General features: G+C 42.5%; 1 protein-coding gene across 1 annotated transcript in view; it reads left to right on the forward strand.

Moving 5' to 3' along the window:
- The window catches only part of LOC119649007 (contactin-2-like), a 61,692-nt gene that overhangs the window by 21,183 nt on the left and 20,741 nt on the right, over positions 1 to 19,768 (forward strand). The window contains exon 5 of the mRNA XM_038050951.1: positions 17,325 to 17,500. Coding sequence (XP_037906879.1) covers positions 17,325 to 17,500 — 176 coding nt within the window. The remainder of the gene's footprint in view (positions 1 to 17,324; positions 17,501 to 19,768) is intronic.

Below are 19,768 nucleotides of genomic sequence, written 5' to 3' on the forward strand. Positions count from 1 at the left end.
ATTTATTCGGAAACGGCGGAACCGATTGTCATGAAAATTGGTGAGAGCATTTGGTCTGTTGTTTCCTTTACATATAGCATATCGCCAATGTGACAAAAATCACAGTCACACACAAATCGAAATACATCTCGTTCCGATATCTGTGTTTCAGCATTCTCCTAAACGGCCTCTTCCAGTGAACTACCCTGCTTGGGCGTTGGCCAAGCTCGCGCACTAGCTCCTGGATGTTTAACTAGAGGACCGTGGTTGCTCTCGTTCCGGGTTGCCGAAACTTAACTTCGGAACGATGGGGTAATCAAACACCACTGAAACAGAAAACACTAAAGGGTTAGGAATAATACTTACTTGATTGGCTTGGCTTAAGTAAAAGAAAACACTCGCGACTCCACTTCAACAAACCTTTTATTTTCTAAGCACAATATTCTATTTCTTTCTTATTAATAATTTTTACTAATTAATCACAAAAGCGAGTTAAAGTAATTCCCGCGCGAAATAAAGTGTTCTCGGATAGAACCCTTTAGCTCTGTTCAGAGGCTTTTTAACTACTCAAAATTAAAAGTAACGTTATTCTTAAAATCACCTATGTTTGACCCTTCCGTGTTTACACATTGCTTTGAAAGTGTTCTTGTACACAACACAATAACACTTGTTTATTATTATAAATTTGGTTGTCGGCGGCAAATCGACACCTGCTGTTGCGCTGCGAATTGCTGACACGGAAGAAAGTCATGTCGAGGCCAAATATACCATTTGGTACGTAACATGCTGATGCAAAGGCGGAAAAGAATCTCGTGATGTCCAAACAGGCCATTTGCATAGCATGTGATGTAAGGACGGAAGAGGTTAAATGCGCAGGCAGACTGGGTTTCATGGGGCTAGCTCCAAAGATGCGGCTGCTGGAGAAAATCCGGTGAAATCGCTTGAACATCCTCCCGCGCAAAGAAAGTCCAATTGCCTGGACCTGGACTGTTATCTATTGGCAAACGGTCCCAAGTTTCTGGATATGGAAACTCTTGTATTGGTGTCACTCGTTGCCAGCTTGCATTCTAAGGGTGTAAGGCCATCCTTCTACCTCTAACGATCGAAATGATGGCGCCCAAATCGGAAACCCCTAAGTAGTGCGTAGCGCCTTAATAACCCCTTCCATCAATAGCCTCCCCTGGTAGATCTCCGATTGATGCAGAATTGTCTTCCGGGTGTTGATGTGTTGTTTTTTTTTTCGATGAAGTCGATCGTCTTGTTAGTATTATACATATCAAAGCTTATGCCTAACTTTCTTTTGCGGAAGGGTCCACAATTTTGTTTGTTCTTAAATGTATCGTTCTTATTTTCTTCATTGTGTTCATTATTCTTTTATAATCGAATCTGCTCTTTAAAAATTATAATAAAAAAGGCTATTTAACCCTAGGACTTTGTTACAAGAGGATGAAAATGAAGAATGTAATAATTACACAAATATAAATACTTGGGGTCGTTTTTTATAAACGCCTGGAAAACTTGAATCGTTTAATTGGATGCTATTTTGCTTGTATATGATGTAGTTATCATTATGTTCATATGCATTTTGTGTTTATAGTTAATTTTAGTGTTGATTTAGAAAATATTCATACTTCACAAGATCACCACATTTCGTTTTTTCCTTACTATTTCTGCAATATTTTTACTCTCAGTTAATTGTTCTCAGATTACTTATATTTCGGTTTTTTTTTTTTTCTTTTTTCATTGTGCACTTAAGTGTGGTACCTATTGGTAGTAATTAAACTACACGCGTAGTAATCAAAATTACTCGAAAGCGATTCAATGCCTAGGGAATACCTCATCAGCTCAATTTCACGATGACGTACCACGGTAAAGAAATGTGATCCATCAGGCATGGACTTTACACATTTGAAAACAGAGCGCCGGCTGCCCCAGACATTGAATCACTTTTGCACGCGTCTGCATTCATTTTTGCTTGCACTCATGCTACCAACAACAACACATATCAAGCGACCGTCACCCAACATAACAAAAAACAAAAACAATCAAAACAAATCTGATACCTTGACACCATGCTACTGTTCTTGACCGTGACTTTTTGCCGCCGGTCTGTTGTTAATTTGTATTAGTCACTTATTTACAATCCATTTATACACAAGAATTTTACGTAGGTTAGTGATTATTATTTAATTTCATTTATTTACATTACAATTTCGGATCCAACTACGGGTTTGTTTTTTTTTTTTTTTACATGAGAATGTATACACAGGAATTCTAGACTGAGGAATTTGCGGGTGACATGATACCTATAGGGTTTGTCGATTCTTGACCCCATCTCCCTTGCTGCCGATCCGCTGTTGCTAGATGGCTTATAAAGGTAGGGTGATCGTCATCTCCCTTTCGCTTCTTTCTGGCTAACCGTACCCAAATTCCTACGATAACGGCCCCTACTAATAACCCTGCCAAAGTACAACCGTGGGGAATGTATTGTTTGAACACATTATCGTCATTAATTACTCCATCGAGTTCTCTCTTTAATGTGGCTATAAGGTGCTTGTTGTCCCGGACGAGACTGATCTCGGTTGATGGAAGATTAAACCGAGGAGTGACTGTTTCATACACCTTTGTCCAGTTTACTGTAATGGCTCGTGGAATCTCTTTTATCTGGAAGGGGACCTCGCCCATGGTACAATAGTTGAGCTCTACTAGAGAAACAGGAAACCGAATTTCTAACTGAGTGTCATTACACGTGATTGGTATTTTATCAACTTGCCCTTTGAATATCACTCCAACATGGGGGCTAATGCGACCGATGTAGGTCTCATTGCTCCACCGCGTGGTCGAACACCAATCCTTTAATTGTTGGCCTCCCCGTATAATTTCCTTAATACATGATGGTCCAGAGCGTAACAATTTTGTCTCATATAGACGAGGGAGAATCTCTGTAGACTCTTCCTCGAAGAAAAACTTGTCCGCATTGGGCCCAACGAATAGGATGCGGAATGGTATCGTTGTCCCCAAGTCCCAAGTGTTATTTTTAGAATCTGGAGGGGTGATAACTGCTACCTGTCTAAATTCCTCTTTATACGCAAGAGGAATTGTATATTCGATCGTAACGAGATCATTCTGAAGCCATGCAGACACTGGATTAACCTCGAACACTCTTTCTGGCTCATCTTGTTTCGGCAGGACTACCCCAGGGACCTCCCTATTAACCTGGCTTATAAAAGCCGCCAGTTCCTTGGTAGGTCGAATGTTTCGTAATTGCTCATGTTTGGCAACGATTTCGCTAATTAATGTTTTAATTCCTAGGGAGTACTCCGACAGCTCCTGCCTTAACATTTCTTTCCCCTGCTGCTCCATTAGCTGATTTATCTGGTTCTCCACCTGATGGTACTCTAGGTCCGTGATGTTTAACGTTAACGCTGCGATTTTTGTCTGTTGATGTCTAAGAGCTTTCACTTCCTCGCGAATAGCTATGTCTCGGTAACTAAGGTAAGCTACTGTCCCCGCCGCTAAGAGACCTGGGATATACTTAGCACCTGTTTTCAATAAACTACTTGATATAATGGGGACTATACCAAAGGCCCGCCTAACTCGGTTGACCTTATAGGAAGCGGTCAACCGTCGATTAACATCAGCGACTTGGAGTTCGCTTGCAAGTTTCAGCTCGTTGCAATGTTCTTGGACTTCCTCCACCATCTGCCGCTCACATATCTTATGGAACTTTTCCAACTGTTGCGACATTGTGTCGAGATCACGCGTGAGGTTTACTGAGGTTGCAATAGTATATTTTAGGTCAAATGCCTTTACCTGCACTAATCCCAATTCCAAAATTCTGGTTTCCAAGACCGGGTCCACTGCCCAGGACACCACTGTGGCGGGCATTCGGCATATACACAGCAGAGTAGCCACTTGCGCTAGAGACCACGGCTTCCATCCTTTTCCGCTTCGCGTTCGGGAGGGAATGTTAGGTGGAACCTTGTCCGGTTCTAACGCATTATCATCTGCTTCCTGCGCTTGAGAGGGCTCAGCTTCCTCTTCTGGAAGAAGGGGAACGAGCTGATGCACGGCACGATGTATATTGTCCCTACCAGTTTTTAGTTTTACTTGACGGATGGTGCCCTGTAGATCTGGAAAAACTTCTAACACTTGCCCGGTCTTCCAATCTAATGGCCTGTGACCACTTTCTTTGATTAGAACAAGTTCACCTGGCCCCAGTTGCCTACCGGGGGCCTTCCATTTATACCGCTTCTGTAGATACCCCAAATAGTCAGTCTCGAATTTGACCCAGAAATGCTTCTGCAGTTCCTGGATCTGAAGCCATTTTTTGGTTGCTGGGAGACTTTCATTTAGACCTTCCCCAGCCGGAGGTGACAATAGGCCTCTCTGAATGATGAAATGTGCAGGAGTTAGTACCTGTAGGTCATGACTATTATCAGCCAGCGGATACAATGGTCGGCTGTTTAATATTGCTTCCCATGTGCAGACGGCAGTTTGAAAATTTTCATATGTCAGGTTGGAAATTGAAGGCATCCGCTTTATGTAGCGTTTTAGACTCCCCACTGCTGCCTCAAACAGCCCTCCGTAGTGGCTGGCTCTTGGGGGGTTATGATGCCATACGATCTGACGCTGAGCCAACCTTTCCTCGCATTCACTGGTCAACTTTCCCCAGGCTTCCCTGAGCACTTTGGAAGCCCCTACTAAGTTTGTGCCGTTGTCGGAGCGAATCATTTTCGGCTGGCCTCGCCGGCTTACGAACCTTTGAAACGCAGCCAAAAATGCATTTGTGGTAAGATCCATACAGAGCTCTAAATGCATCGCTTTAGTAGACATACAGACGAAAACCACTATGTAGACCTTCATAGATTTTGTGGTCCGTAAATTTGATGCCTTTATTTGAAATGGTCCGCACAGATCGGTTCCCACATTTTCAAAAACAGCGGATGACCTGATTCGCTCGGGAGGAAGGTCTGCCATTTTCGGGATTATAGTGGCTCCTCGCATTCGAACGCACCTAACGCATCCCCTAATCCAATTTTTCACCCTCTGCTGCAACGCTGGAATGTAATATCTTTCTCGGATGATAGCCATTGTGAGTCCTGTTCCACAATGTTGGTGAAACTTATGAACATGCTGAATTATGAGGTCAGCTAGGTGACACTTCCCGAGAATTATAGGGTGTTTCTGCTCAAACGGGATGAGCGCCTGCTCTAATCTTCCTCCCACTCGGAGAACCCCAGATACCTGATCGACAAAGGGGTTTAGCGTGGACAGCCAATGGTTTTTCTCGATATTCAATCCCTTCTGAATTCTGAAAATTTGCCTCCCGAAGAGTAGTTTTTGTTGATACCTGACGACTGCCCACTCCGTTAGCGGAAGTTTACCTTTCCCTAGAGTTTCTGTGATTTTTCGGATGACGTCTTGAGCTTCTTTTATACTGGACGCCTCGTATAACAGATCATCCATATAGAACGCGTTCTTGATGATCCAGTTGATCTCCTCATCAGGAGCATTGTCGTCTGCCACCTGGTGAAGCGTTCGAATTGCTTGCCAGGGTGCACAGTCTAACCCGTAGGTCACCGTTTTCAAGTAAAACTCTCTTATCGGTTCTTGAGGCTTCGCCCGCCAGAGAATCCTAAGCTTGATCTGATCCTCCGGTCTTAAAAGTATCTGTCGATACATCTCAGTAATGTCACTAGAGTATACATACGCAAACCTGCGTATTCTAGTGACAATGTCGAAAATATGGTTTTGCAACTTTGGACCGGGATGGATCATCTCGTTAAGGCTCACACCATTTGATGTCGGACTGGAAGCATTGAAGACATTCCGCAATTTCGTCGACGTGGCCTCTTGGCGAACCACGCTTAAATACGGGATATAATATACTTCGCCGCTAGTGTCAGATTGATGACCCTTTGGAACTTCAGCCATGTGGTCCAAATTAAAATATTCTTCCATAAACTCATCCGATTTGAGCTTGTGGTCTTTGTTTTTCAACCACCTTTTCTCCTGACCGAGATAGTGCTGCATAGCCTTGTGGTACGAGTTTCCTAGTTTAATATTATCTTGTCGCCACGGGGTCGGTACCACGTATCGGCCATCGTTCTTTCGGTAATGACCCTTTACGAATAGGTCCTCACAAATTTCGTCATCTATGCGACTAGATTCATCTCTACTTAGGGGCATATCCCAAAAAGCCCTTAAGTCCTGTTCCCATTCCTTGATTGTGACATGTGTTGAGGTGAACTTCGATACCGAGGATTCAGCCGGACCAGACACAATCCATCCCAGTTTCGTGTTCTGGAGCAGGAAACTATCTACGGTTTCTACTCCATTCACGAAAAGTTGTGGAAGGATACTAGACCCTAATAAAACTGGAACATGAGATGCATGTTCCGTTACGGGGTCCGCCAACTTCTTCCCTTGAAACAACGCTTTTACTTGCGGCGGTACTTGTGGAAGGGAACCTTTAGTTACCCGTCTGACTACTAACGCTTTAGTGCTGACCTCGGAACCATCGTCCAATTTAAGGGTGAGACACACAACCGCTGACACTTTCCCTGCTGACACACCACCTACCCCTGGAATTTCGATGTTGGTCTTTTTCTTTTTTAACCAAAGTTTCTGTACTAGATCTTCGGTTATATAGCTGCTCTGACTACTTTGATCGATCAAGCACCGAACTGGAACGGCATGTCCTTCTCTTGCCTCTAGCTTAACGACAGCTGTTGGAAGAACGATTCCGGACCATGACAATGCTGTCGAATTTTTGGCATGATGAACAGCAGAAGACGGGTTATCCCCTTTGCACGGATGCATGACAGTAAGATGTTGCCCTTTGCATATTTCGCATTGGAGATTCTTGCGTTTATTGCACGCTTCCCCCCTGATATATTTGTGGGAGAGACAGTAAATGCAAACATGATAACGGCGGAGCAGTTTCTCCTTGTCGGTACTTTCAATGAATTGAGGACACTGGGCTGTGAAGTGCTTCCCCATACATAAGAAGCATTTAATCCAGTTTCTCTTTTCACCATCCGACTTGGAGAGCAAGGCTATCTCCTTCTGGGTTTTCCTCTTATTCCCAAGATCCTCCGCCTTGGATATCCCACTTAGACCATCCCAACCGGGGGACATGACCACATATCTATTTTCTAGGAATTGGTCGATGTCGTTTATCGTAACGGGCATTTTCGGATCTCGTAACGTTAAGTCGAATTCCCTCCGAGTTGTCATATCCATTTTCCTCGTCAGGACGAACGGAATGAATGGAATACCTTCATCTGCATTGAATCCTGCTTTCCGTAGGTTCTGAACTGCGGAACGCATGGTATCCAATGCTCTTCCCAGCGTTCTAGCCTCCCTTTGGTTTATCTGAGGTAAGTCAACTAACGAGTGAATTTCCTTTTCTATTAAGGCCCGACGTACCTTCGGTCAAGAAGAACCCATGCTTGTTGGTAATTCTCTCCGTATATCCCTAAATGGTCGATTACACGTTTTGCATCGCCTCTTAACTTGCTCTGAAGCATCATTAAGCGCTCCGCAAAACCGATTTCAGAACCATCGTATACAGAGTTAAAGAGGCTTTTGAATGGTTCGTATTGACTGATGTCCCCACTGAATATTGGAATATCTGGGATTGGTGGGGCGGGTCTAAAACGATATCCTGAGTTCCAAGGGGAAAAGTGGCTCGAAGGACCAAAATGGTTTGGCCGGGTTTGGCTGGGATCCAAGAAGGATTCTGAGCGGTTTGGTTCAGGAGTCCGCAAAAATTCTGGGCGGGGCTGACTAGGGCCTAATAAATAGTCCGGTCGTAGTTGGGTGGGGAAGGGCCCAAGATTAGATGTACGCGGTTCGTCTCTCCACGTTGGACAATTTTGTCTATCCTTATCACAGGCCCCCCATGCCCCTCCGAACGCAACTTCACACCTGCTTAAACTCCTGGGCAGATCCCTAGCTGTCGCTTCACCTTGGAGTCTGTCGTTGACGTCTATGCCCAAGTCTCGTTCTAATAACTTTGTTTCAACTTGTCTTGGGACGGCCCCCCTATTCGAACTTCCTTCACCGGGATCTATATAATTTTGAGGCACTGGCGGGAGTTTAGGGACTCGTTCCCTAACTGGCCCCAAAGGTAACGGGTCGACCTCTGTTTGTCTCTCCTCAGGAATAAGAGAGGGATGAACTCTCTCAACGAACTCCTTTGTTTTCAAATAAACTGATTGCATGAGTCCCAGCTTATTCTCTCGAAAATATATTAAATCTGCCGAGGGATTCAATAATAGTAGCCGTTTATGTTCTGCAATGAACTCTAAATAGATCTGCCGGACCTCACTCCACGCGGTTTCAAAGCGTTCCTTAGTTCGCTTCTCCTGCCGCAGTTTGCATAGCGTCTCGCGAACCTCTTCAATTTTCAAAACCCGCTTTTGCTGAGCTTCAATGATCTCCTGGATCTCCATTTTTGGTTCTATTTCAACTGGTTGTCACTTAATTGAATTAAATATTTCCGTTTGGCACGGACAGTGTATATGAACGACACACAGAATACGTGGGAGGCGCAGCACTATAAGGACCTTTCCTTTGGTCTGAACGCGCCCACGTAACAACAACAATAATAAAAATACACACCAACGATGTTAGAGTGTCGTTTGAGAAACGTGGGAGGCGCAACGCTATAAGGTCTTTGCCTTGGGTCTGAACGCGCCCACGGACCAACAACACCACAAAAATTCACACCAACGATGATAGAGTGTCGTTAGAGAAACGTGGGAGGCGCAACACTAAAAGGACTTTGCCTTGGGTTTGAACGCGCCCACGGATCAACAACACCACAAAAAATCACACCAACGTTGTTAGAATGTCGTTAGAGAGACGTGGGAGGCGCAACACTATAAGGACTTTGCCTTGGGTTTGAACGCGCCCACGGATCAACAACACCACAAAAATCACACCAACGATGTTAGAGTGTCGTTAGAGAAACGTGGGAGGCGCAACACTATAAGGACTTTGCCTTGGGTTTGAACGCGCCCACGGATCAACAACACCACAAAAAATCACACCAACGTTGTTAGAGTGTCGTTAGAGAAACGTGGGAGGCGCAACACTATAAGGACTTTGCCTTGGGTTTGAACGCGCCCACGGATCAACAACACCACAAAAAATCACACCAACGTTGACAGAGTGTCGTTAGAGAAACGTGGGAGGCGCAACACTAAAAGGACTTTGCCTTGGGTTTGAACGCGCCCACGGATCAACAACACCACAAAAATTCACATCAACGTTGACGTTCAAGTAGTGTTTTATGTTGTGTAGACGAAACACAATCACTATAATTTCCCGCACTTTATATATATTTTTTTTCACAAGAGAAATTATTTTTATAATAGTAATTTTCTTTAAAAACTTACTTTGGATCGTTATCCGGCTCGACGGACCAGCTGTTTCAGCATTCTCCTAAACGACCTCTTCCAGTGAACTACCCTGCTTGGGCGTTGGCCAAGCTCGCGCACTAGCTCCTGGATGTTTAACTAGAGGACCGTGGTTGCTCTCGTTCCGGGTTGCCGAAACTTAACTTCGGAACGATGGGGTAATCAAACACCACTGAAACAGAAAACGCTAAAAGGTTAGGAATAATACTTACTTGATTGGCTTGGCTTAAGTAAAAGAAAACACTCGCGACTCCACTTCAACAAACCTTTTATTTTCTAAGCACCATATTCTATTTCTTTCTTATTAATAATTTTTACTAATTAATCACAAAAGCGAGTTAAAGTAATTCCCGCGCGAAATAAAGTGTTCTCGGATAGAACCCTTTAGCTCTGTTCAGAGGCTTTTTAACTACTCAAAATTAAAAGTAACGTTATTCTTAAAATCACCTATGTTTGACCCTTCCGTGTTTACACATTGCTTTGAAAGTGTTCTTGTACACAACACAATAACACTTGTTTATTATTATAAATTTGGTTGTCGGCGGCAAATCGACACCTGCTGTTGCGCTGTGAATTGCTGACACGGAAGAAAGTCATGTCGAGGCCAAATATACCATTTGGTACGTAACATGCTGATGCAAAGGCGGAAAAGAATCTCGTGATGTCCAAACAGGCCATTTGCATAGCATGTGATGTAAGGACGGAAGAGGTTAAATGCGCAGGCAGACTGGGTTTCATGGGGCTAGCTCCAAAGATGCGGCTGCTGGAGAAAATCCGGTGAAATCGCTTGAACAATCTGCATAAATAAGTTAATAATAGTATATTAACATATTTTAGAACTTCGCATTGACCAGAGCTTGGCCACAGCTGAAAATATATTTTTTTAAAAAATTATCCGGTCCGGCATTATGTTGATGCGGACTTAGGACCCCATCATTCCTAAAACGAATATTTCAGCTCTGGCCAAGCTCTGGTCAATAAGGCGGATTTGCGCTCAATATAATTCTTAGTCATGTTGTTTTCTACGAATTATATAAAGGACCACTTAACATCTGCGAGCCGCCTCGGTCACGCTGCTCCTAGGGCAGAGGTGATGCAGCATCGAACGATTTGCCTCTGCCCTGGTAAGAAACCGTAAAGCCGTCATCGCCTAATATTTTGGATGTTTTGGTGCTAAGCCCTAAAAGAGGTGTGCGTGGACCAAAAAAAGAGGGAGTAAGTTGCTGCCCATTTGGTCCTGTCCAACATTAGGACCCCACAATTTTCAAAAAAAAATATACTTTATACCAAGGTTTATTTATAATGGTTATATTATTTTTTCAAACTGTTTTAGTGGATTATTTTGTGATTTAATTAACTTGTTTCCCCAAAGCAAACCGAAACAAGTCGGGAAACTAGAAGCTTGACGCTTCAGGTATAAAAGGTTTTGTGTTTTCTTATGTGAGGAACGATGAGTGTATGACAGTTCCGGGTGTAAATAGTTAAAAATTCCATTGCCCTCTATTTTTTAGAAAGCGTTTTAAATAAATCATTTGATGGAAAGCACTTTATTGATAATAGTCAACTTCATTCGTTTCACACAAGAAGCCTAGTATTATTAACAAATGTCAAGGAGACAACCTACAACACATAAAAAAACAAGTTGAGAAACCGGAAGCTTAATGTTTCGGGTATAAAAGGTTTTGTGTTTCCCTATGTGAGGAGCATAACGCAGTTCTTCATTGGCTGATAGCATTTACTCGAGATATGTAAATCGCTCAGTTCTGTCAATGGCAGTAACCTACCTCGAACTGAGCGATTTAAATATCTCGGTTTATTCAAATACACCTCACTCATTGTAGGGCCGCTCAGGACTTACTTGAGCAGACCACTTATGAATCTCAGACGAAAAATGCCATCATAAGTGAATCCTACGGAAACCGTGACGGTGGTGTATGGGTCACAAACTCGACTGGTGGAGCGGCAGTACGGACATGCGGTTGCCAAGCTATACAATGCCCTATGAGTTAGTCGCCCAGTGATTTCGTGTAGGCGAAAATAAACGGTATGTATGTGTACAGCTGCTATGTCCTACCCAGTCTCACATTGTCCTAATTTGAAAACATTTTGGCAACCTTATTCTCGATGCAAGGGGACGAAATTGACGGTGACTTCAAAGCTTCGGCCCTCAAATGGGGGCTAACTTGCTCAAAGTCTCTTAGAGGCTTTTGCAAAGCGGATCTTCCTCAATCGTAGTCCTGAAATTTGCCAACCTTGCACTCGGGGCTTGATGTTAAGGACCACTTCCGTCTTTTCCTCCAGCCTAGCGTTCTCTAATCAAGCTTTGACAGCACTAACTGTTTTGCATGTTTTTACGGGACCCGGAAGATTAAGGATATCTTTGGATATTATGTTTTACGGTAATGGGCTCGGTCTAAAGACCTGTGGGAGACCCGCGGAGACAAAATATTCTCCTTTGATCTTTTATCGGTATCATACCAGAGCTTCTATTCTCACAAGTAGCAGCGAAAAAGGTGGAAACCCAATCGAAGGCAGGGACTTCGGTTTAAGGCTCCAATTGGCCGAATTGAGTTCACTTCTCCCGTTTAGGGGTACTACCACCCAATATTTGCTGGAAATACCCTTTCCGTGAACTTCATTTTCGACCAAGCCAGTAATTTGATGGCGTCATTGATTGATTTGGCTTTACGGAACCCATGTTATTGAGCTGATTATCCCCCTTGGCATTCAAGAGCGAGGAGTAATCTACTATAGATTACCTACTCCAGCATAGCGTCTAGAAACGATATGGTTTTATAAAGGGACGGCTCTCTAGCGGTAGAGCTGTACCAGGCTTTAGCTGCAATGCTGCTGGAAATATCTCCTCAGAAGTGTACCGTCCAGTCCCGAAGTTTTGTTGTCCACGATTCTACTGCAGATCTACAATTGCTGTTACATTCAGCGATCTCTGAAAGGCGTCGGCGTCTCTCTCGCTTGCAGGAGAGAAACCCACTGGATGATTTTCAGCAAGAGAGTGCCTCCTAATACGTCTGCTCTTTCTGCAGCTGATCGATAATACCTGTTGCTTTTGAGCCATTTGTCTTGTTGGATAGGAGGCTGATCGAGACCAGCGAGTTCACTATTTCACCAGTAGTTTTATCTTCTACTAGGGAATACGCATCTCCTAGGTATGGACGCGTCACATGCTTAGCGATGCATTGCGACAAATAGAGAACTCTTTTCATGAACTCAGCATCCTTAGTAGGTTGCTCTAGGTACTCAGTTATGGAGGTCTACTCATCCAACGCTTTTGTCGGCTGATGTCCTTCTCGACTTTGGGTATGCTGTTTCCCTTCCGTATGGTTCACTCCATACATCGAAGACAAGTACGTGGTGATCGCTGCAGATGAAGTCTTGAAACTCGATGCATCAGGGTTTTGTTACTGGTAGTAGTATGTGGCCGTTTAAATAATACCAAAAGCCTTTTCCCAATTGTCAATTTATTCTTCACCCAATTCCTCCAGCTTAAATTGTTCTTTCAAGGCATTGCAGATTCATTGCATTCCTCTGGTCACTTGATCGAAATCCTTCCACCGCATATACATAGATCTCATATTTTTGGGCTCCTACTATGATATTCTGCCTAAGGGAATTCTTAACTTCGTTACGAACGCCTTCAATTTTCAACAAGCTGGATTGTTTGAACTGAAACATGTTATCACCTGTCTGAGTCCTTGTTGACATCTCCACGTAGATAGTTTTGGTCGGGGACAGCTTTTAGATCCGTTCTTCGGAACTACCTCTTTCTCCTCAACCCCTTTTTCCTTTTAAGCGCCTCCTCATTTCCTAGATGAACTCCTTTATTTTTCTGTTCGCTTGCAGATCGATAACACTACCGTTAGGTTTCACTTCAATCGGTCATGGCACGTTGGAACAGCTGGTGTAGACTTTCCTTTGGGTCTTCTTTCTTTCTCCTGCGACCTATAATAGAAAACTCTAATGGCTTTCACCATGTTCTGCGTAGCTTGGTGCACGTTATGCTTGTCCTTGATAAACTCGAACAGCTCAACTGTTTTACATCAAGCTCCACAAAGGGTAGTTTCTCCGTATCATGGGTCTGTTTCCCTATGAGCCTTGGTCGAATTACTCCTTTTAAACACTTCTTCACCGTTGGGACTTAGTGCACTTCCCTGCGTTTTATTTGTTGCTATCTTTCATATTGGTAAAGACCAAGGCATTGAGCGGTGGGTTTTAAAAGCGGCCTTGCCGACCAACGATCTCTTTTCAGCCCTTCATTTTCCACCTTCATTATTGGTGTTCTAGTTAGGTCTTCCTTCATTGAACACCTTCTTCTCCCAATCTAAAAATCACTACTATGGTTGGCAAGTAATCCTCCACCGGGGCACTGCACCAGAGGTCATTCTAAAAAGCGGCTCGCATTGTTACTTATCACCTTCCGCTGAAGCTCGTCTTTCCCCGGCATATTGTGGATCGTTTTTATTAGTTTCCCCACGGCCGTCCAAGATGTTCCAGAGGCTAGCACGTGGCTCACGATATTGTCGGGTGATAACTGTTGACCGGTGATAATTTCCACCCCATAATATGCATGCAAATTTAGGAAAAATAAAAACAACGTGCTCCACATCGTCCGGAATCATATCGCATGTCGGCAATATGGGGAGTTTTAACGCCCAAAGTGGTAAGGATATGCCGGATAACCTCCGTGCCCCGTTACTAAGCGACTTAGGCCGTAGCTAACTTCTCCCTAGCGTCATTTAATTTACTTCGAGGCATCTGGGGTATTTCTGTGAGTTCAGCGTCCTTTAAGTCCCGGCCCGTGGTGGTCGTGCCAATTCACGACGATAGGTAAAGAATTCACCAATTGCGTATATGTTAAGTCATGGAGGCGTTGACTCTCGTGCGCCAAGTTGTCGGTGGAGTTTATAGCTGTTATCATCGCTTCATCTGATATGTATGGTAGGCGCAAGATGTTTGCAATACATTTAATCGGTATGGGTTTGCAATTTTTTTTCTATTTGGTTTATATTTCAATGCTGAGACCCGACGGCTTTACCTTGGACCTATTTTCCTATTTTAGATAACTTTCTATCCGTCTGTCTGTCTGTCACATGCACAATTCTCAGACACGGTTGCACCTATTGATACGAAATTCGGTAGAAGAGTTGGAACTATGTTGAAAAGGCAAAAGGGAGAAGTGCAGAGTCATTCATTTTCATTCATTGCAAGTGAATTTGCTCCATATCAAAACCACATTTTCTCCCATTTCATGCATAATTTTCCTAAGTTTTCCATAATGAAACTAATCATTTTTACATGTAATTTGAAAGCTAACACATGCTATTGTCAGCAACCAGATCAGCGACATCATTTTTTCCCTGCTTTCGCAAAATCGCCACATTATTTCAACAATAAACTGCTGTTGTTGAAATGGGATAGTCACGTAGGACACGACTTCGCTAAAAGAAAATTGATAACCGACATAGTGTTGGGTGCATGGGCTACCAAATTGGAGGATTTAATAACCATTTAAACCACTTTCTCGTTCTGTGGTTGCAGGTCCTAGTACCACGTCATATAGCTAGAGGTAGGGCGTAAATATTGATCAACCTCTTCCGAAGAGCTCAATTGTCAGTGAGTATACTAACAGTTAATGAATGGACACAGATTTGTATAGCTTCAGGCAGTTTGTATTCGTGCTGACACTGTCCATGTGTCAAGAACCCTTGCTCAAAATATGACCCCCAAAAAGTGTAACAGGTCTCGTTCTCAGAAACTATCCAACCGAATCTGAAATATCACAGTGGCGTAACTAAACGAAATCTAAGCCTCAAAATGCATCCCGTTCCGATACCTGCACAAATAAAGTTAATAAGTTAGTATGTTAGCATATTTTAGAAATTTAGCCGGAAACCTCCCTTAAATTCATTCTGGAAGTACAAAAGTGGTGTAAGGGATGACATAAGGCATAACTCTGGGAATTTCGAAGGAAATCCAATCATTATTAACAAAGTTACAGAAGGTGTAACTTTTACATTTTATGCGAATTTCCTGCATTCTAAAACGTGTACGACATCATAGCATATCCATTCGTCAATACCACAACAAAGTGAATATGAATGGTGCGCCGGAGGGAAACATTTAGTTTCAATTTTTTAATCATTAATATTAATATCAATTGCTCGGGACAGACATATGTATGTGTATACGTTAATGAAGCTCTGGGGTAGTGCCTAATTCAGATAGATATATTTGTACAATAAACCAGCGGTATTCAATATACGTATTTTATATGGATATGTATGCTTTTGTGCACGAAGTAAATCGGAAATATGTCTACGAACAATTTATATACATCCATATATAATACAGTATTCGATAATGAATAATTGATTAGCGATTCCATTGGTGCATCGTAATCTGTAGAGATAGTCAAGCTGCATGGACGGGTTCTTTGATCACTTACCTTCAGAAATGTAGAAATCTATTGAATTTTGCTTCTAGATTCAATGCGGTGGAACTACTCTGTGCATCCGGCCATTGTGATGTAGAAGGAAATGGAATCTCGGATGCTTTAGCAAAAGAAGGTTCGATTACCGAACCAGCAATTGGGGTATCAGTAACATTGGCTAATGCTGCTATCAAAAACTGGAAACAAGCGTTCCATATGGACAGGTGGTAGAGCCTTGATGCTGCTAAACATACCAAACTTTTCCTGTTAGAACGAAACGAATACACGGCAAAGTTTATTCTACCGAAAAGGAGGAAAACTTGCGGAAGTATTGTTGGCATCCTGACTGGCCCTTAATTCACTAGCGGGACATATGGTCAAAACTGGAATTGTACGAGCTGATACATGTCAATCCTATAATGAGGAAGCGGAACATATCATCCACTAACGAAAATGCCCAGACGCGCCTTGAGTATGTAAAGCGTCCTAAACCATTGAACATGGGTTAGCATACATATCCTGTATTATGAGTTCCGGTTAGCTGAGTGGTTAGAGCACAAGGCGTCGTATGGAAGGTCACGGTTCAAATCTCACTGGTGGTAGAGGAATTTGTATCGCGATTTGACGTCGGATACCAGTCGACTCAGTTGTGAGTGAGTTCCTGAGTGAAATCAGGGTGATAATCTCGAGCGGCCGCAATGCTGACCAGGTGCTGACAGGATGCTGAATCTTGTTGTGTACCGTTACGGTCTTGAATGAAGTGCTCTAATGGACTTCAAGGCACTGATCCAATTGGATTGTTGCGCCAACGATTGTTATTATTATGAATGATGAATATAACCTCCACTTAGTAATGCAGTTGCTTTTGCAGATGTTTTGAAATACACTTTTCGGCTCTTGAACCCTTGTTCACTTGAAGTTTGTATCCTTCAATATTGCAATTGTATTGCACAGATATACTCTAAATAAAGTAATAAAATGAAGTATGTCTGTACATAGCTAACCAAGGACGAGAAACATATGCTTCGAATCATTTAAACTATTAAAAGTTTCATTGGGAGGTTTCATTATTTCGGTCTACTTATGTATATCGTTCCGTTTCAAGTGTACTAAATCGCTTCAAATCTCTTTAACCGTTATCAATGCTCCAGTGATGAGTAACTAAAGTACTCAACCAAACTTAATCGAGCGGCAAAGACCAACATTTGAACCAAAATAAAAGTTAATACTAATGGAGACAAATGGTCGAAACATTTGAACTTACCGTAAGTGAATATCTTGAAATATCCCCAACCTTTTTAGTGGTGGGTATCTTGCCCAATACAGCCTGCTCGGTAACGAACGTATAGTCACCTCGCTGCTAAAATTGATTTGTAATCCTATGCATTTGAAACACGCTTACAATAGAGTCAATAACTTATATCAAAGGCAAAAGTTCCTTTCATTTTCAAAAAAATCCTTTACAGGTACCACGAGGACAGAATGATAAACTACGACGTTGAAGACGGAATCTCGGTGACAACGGGAAAGCTGCCATCAAGTGTTCTGACGGTGAGGAATGCAACAATGAGACATGGAGGCAATTACACTTGCGCCCCGGCTAACGCCCGTCAGTCTAGTGTCTACGTGCATGTACTCAAAGGTAAGGATCACTTTCAGACCATTGAAGCCTTCTGCTTACTTTTTAACACTCAGATACTTGCTCTTAGAGCGTTCGTTATTTCATTCACGATAAAATCGTCAGCTTTGTAGTGGCGTAGAAAGTGTTGAAGGACCCTCAGAAGCTTTTACGAGTCTAGGGAAAAGAGTGGGGTTCGCCCTGACACTTCCTACCAAGTTCGAAAAGTAAAACTAGAGGACCTAGAGAGCGTTGAATATTTACATTCCTCTAAGGTTGGTGTTGAGTAAAAACATTTTCTGCTTTCATTACCCGTGCGTGTATGTTATACTATGGTATACATGTACTACCTACGTAACTGCCAGATTATTTTACTCATAAAAGACGCCTTCAATGATTTAATATTATTTTGATGTATGTGTATATATATTTATGCTGGTTTAACTTTCGACGTTGTGTTATTCGGATTGTAAACAATGAGTGCACTCATATTAATTTATCTAAGATTTCATCTGATATACCGAATCCCGATAGTTCGTTTTCTCAAGGGACTGAAGATTTGGTACGAAATATGGGGACTATTAATTATCAAGAGTGGGAAATAAAGAAAATTAGCTCTGGGGACGGGAAAATTTGTATTTGTATTAACCGGAAAAAAGAATTATTGATGTACGAATTATCGGAATTCGGCCTTGAAGCATCTTAGAACTCTTCATTCAAGAACGTAACGGTACACTTCAAGCCTACGGTACCCTGTAGGAGGCAATGCGGTCAGCGTTAAGCTTGAGTGTGTTTATTACCGTCATTTGACTCAGATGATGCTGCATTTTCGCATTTTTGGTTCCAAATAAATTTCACATTCTTTGTCACAGACGCCACAACGAATGTCTCAAATTCAAAATGTACTGCTGTGTCGGTCGCCCTCTCCGATTTCGGCTCCCCTCGTGGTAATGGATACGAAGATGTTGTGTTGGATCAGTAACAAAGCACGATCCCATCCGAAATAAAGATAATTTGGTGTTGCATGCATCAAATTACGAGAAAAACGTTTTCATTGGTTTGGTTATGTAATTCATGGTGATGGGAACTCATTAGCCAAAATCAGCCTGAACATCAACGACGAAGTGAGACGATTCAAAGGGATATCTATTTAGGTGACCGCAAAGTCTAGGTATCCTGAAGGACAGTAGCGGAGATAGTTCGTCCGGGTTCGCTTACAACACAGGCACTCTGAAAAATATCCGAGAAGTGCAGCACAGATAGGATACTATTTGGTGTCAGATGTATGCAAGCAGATTTCTTGCTTTCTCTGCTCCGAAAGTGTTGCGCACAAAAGTTGCAGTTGTATTATGTGAGAATGAGATACTCCTGCCGATTTTCTGATATATCTATAACTTGCACATTGGGCCTCATAGATAAAACCGGCAAGGGATGACTATCAATAGCGCTCCCAAAAACGAAATGGTGTAAAGGAAGACATCGAAGAAATTTACAAAGAAGGTGAAAAATCATGCATGATACTTGCAGTAGGTTATTCGCACCTGGTAAATTTTGAAACCATCCTGCAACTAAAACAAAAATAACCACCTCGAAAACGGCATGTTAAACGAAATCACGTCTTAATGACAAACATGCCAAAAATCGGAACTCGGCACTTCAGCTATGAAAGGTTTTTGTGTATTACTTCTGTAAGAACTTTTGAGCAGTAGGTAGCTTGTAATGTATATGCTTTTATTATGTCAGACTATTCACTTTAGTGTGATATTGATTTTCAATGTTTGGGGTTGCAGTAAATTGGCCCAAAAAAGACCCCGAAAAGGATCAGCTCTACCTCCCACTTTTCACAAGTAATGTGAAAGCTAATATCCGCTTCAGATTTTACTAACTCATACCTTTCATTTGATTCTCAATATGACTACATTCGATGAAAAAAATGTACATCTCTGTTGCATTTATGAAGGTCTCCCCTTAAGCTCAATGTAGAGCTAATGTCGTTCCTCTCAGTGCATGTCACCGTCACGCACTCGCGGTTTGCCCTGTTACTACAAACGCGTTTCAAACTTCTTGCCGAATTAAAGCCTCATTGTCATGTCATTCCTTGGTATCAGTAATTCGGGATACCGCCTAGAAAAAATTTAAATCTTCCTTGCATTTAGGAAGCTATCCGTGTGATTAATACGCCAGGCCATTCTGAAGAGCGTCCTGGTAGCTTTCCGATAAATGTTTCCAACATGCAGATTAACTTTGGTCTACTGTAATTCTCAAATATTTGACATCTGTTTCTCGTTTCAC

Source organism: Hermetia illucens, chromosome 2 (assembly GCF_905115235.1).
Source record: "Hermetia illucens chromosome 2, iHerIll2.2.curated.20191125, whole genome shotgun sequence".
In the NCBI taxonomy this organism is placed as follows: Eukaryota; Metazoa; Arthropoda; class Insecta; order Diptera; family Stratiomyidae; genus Hermetia; species Hermetia illucens.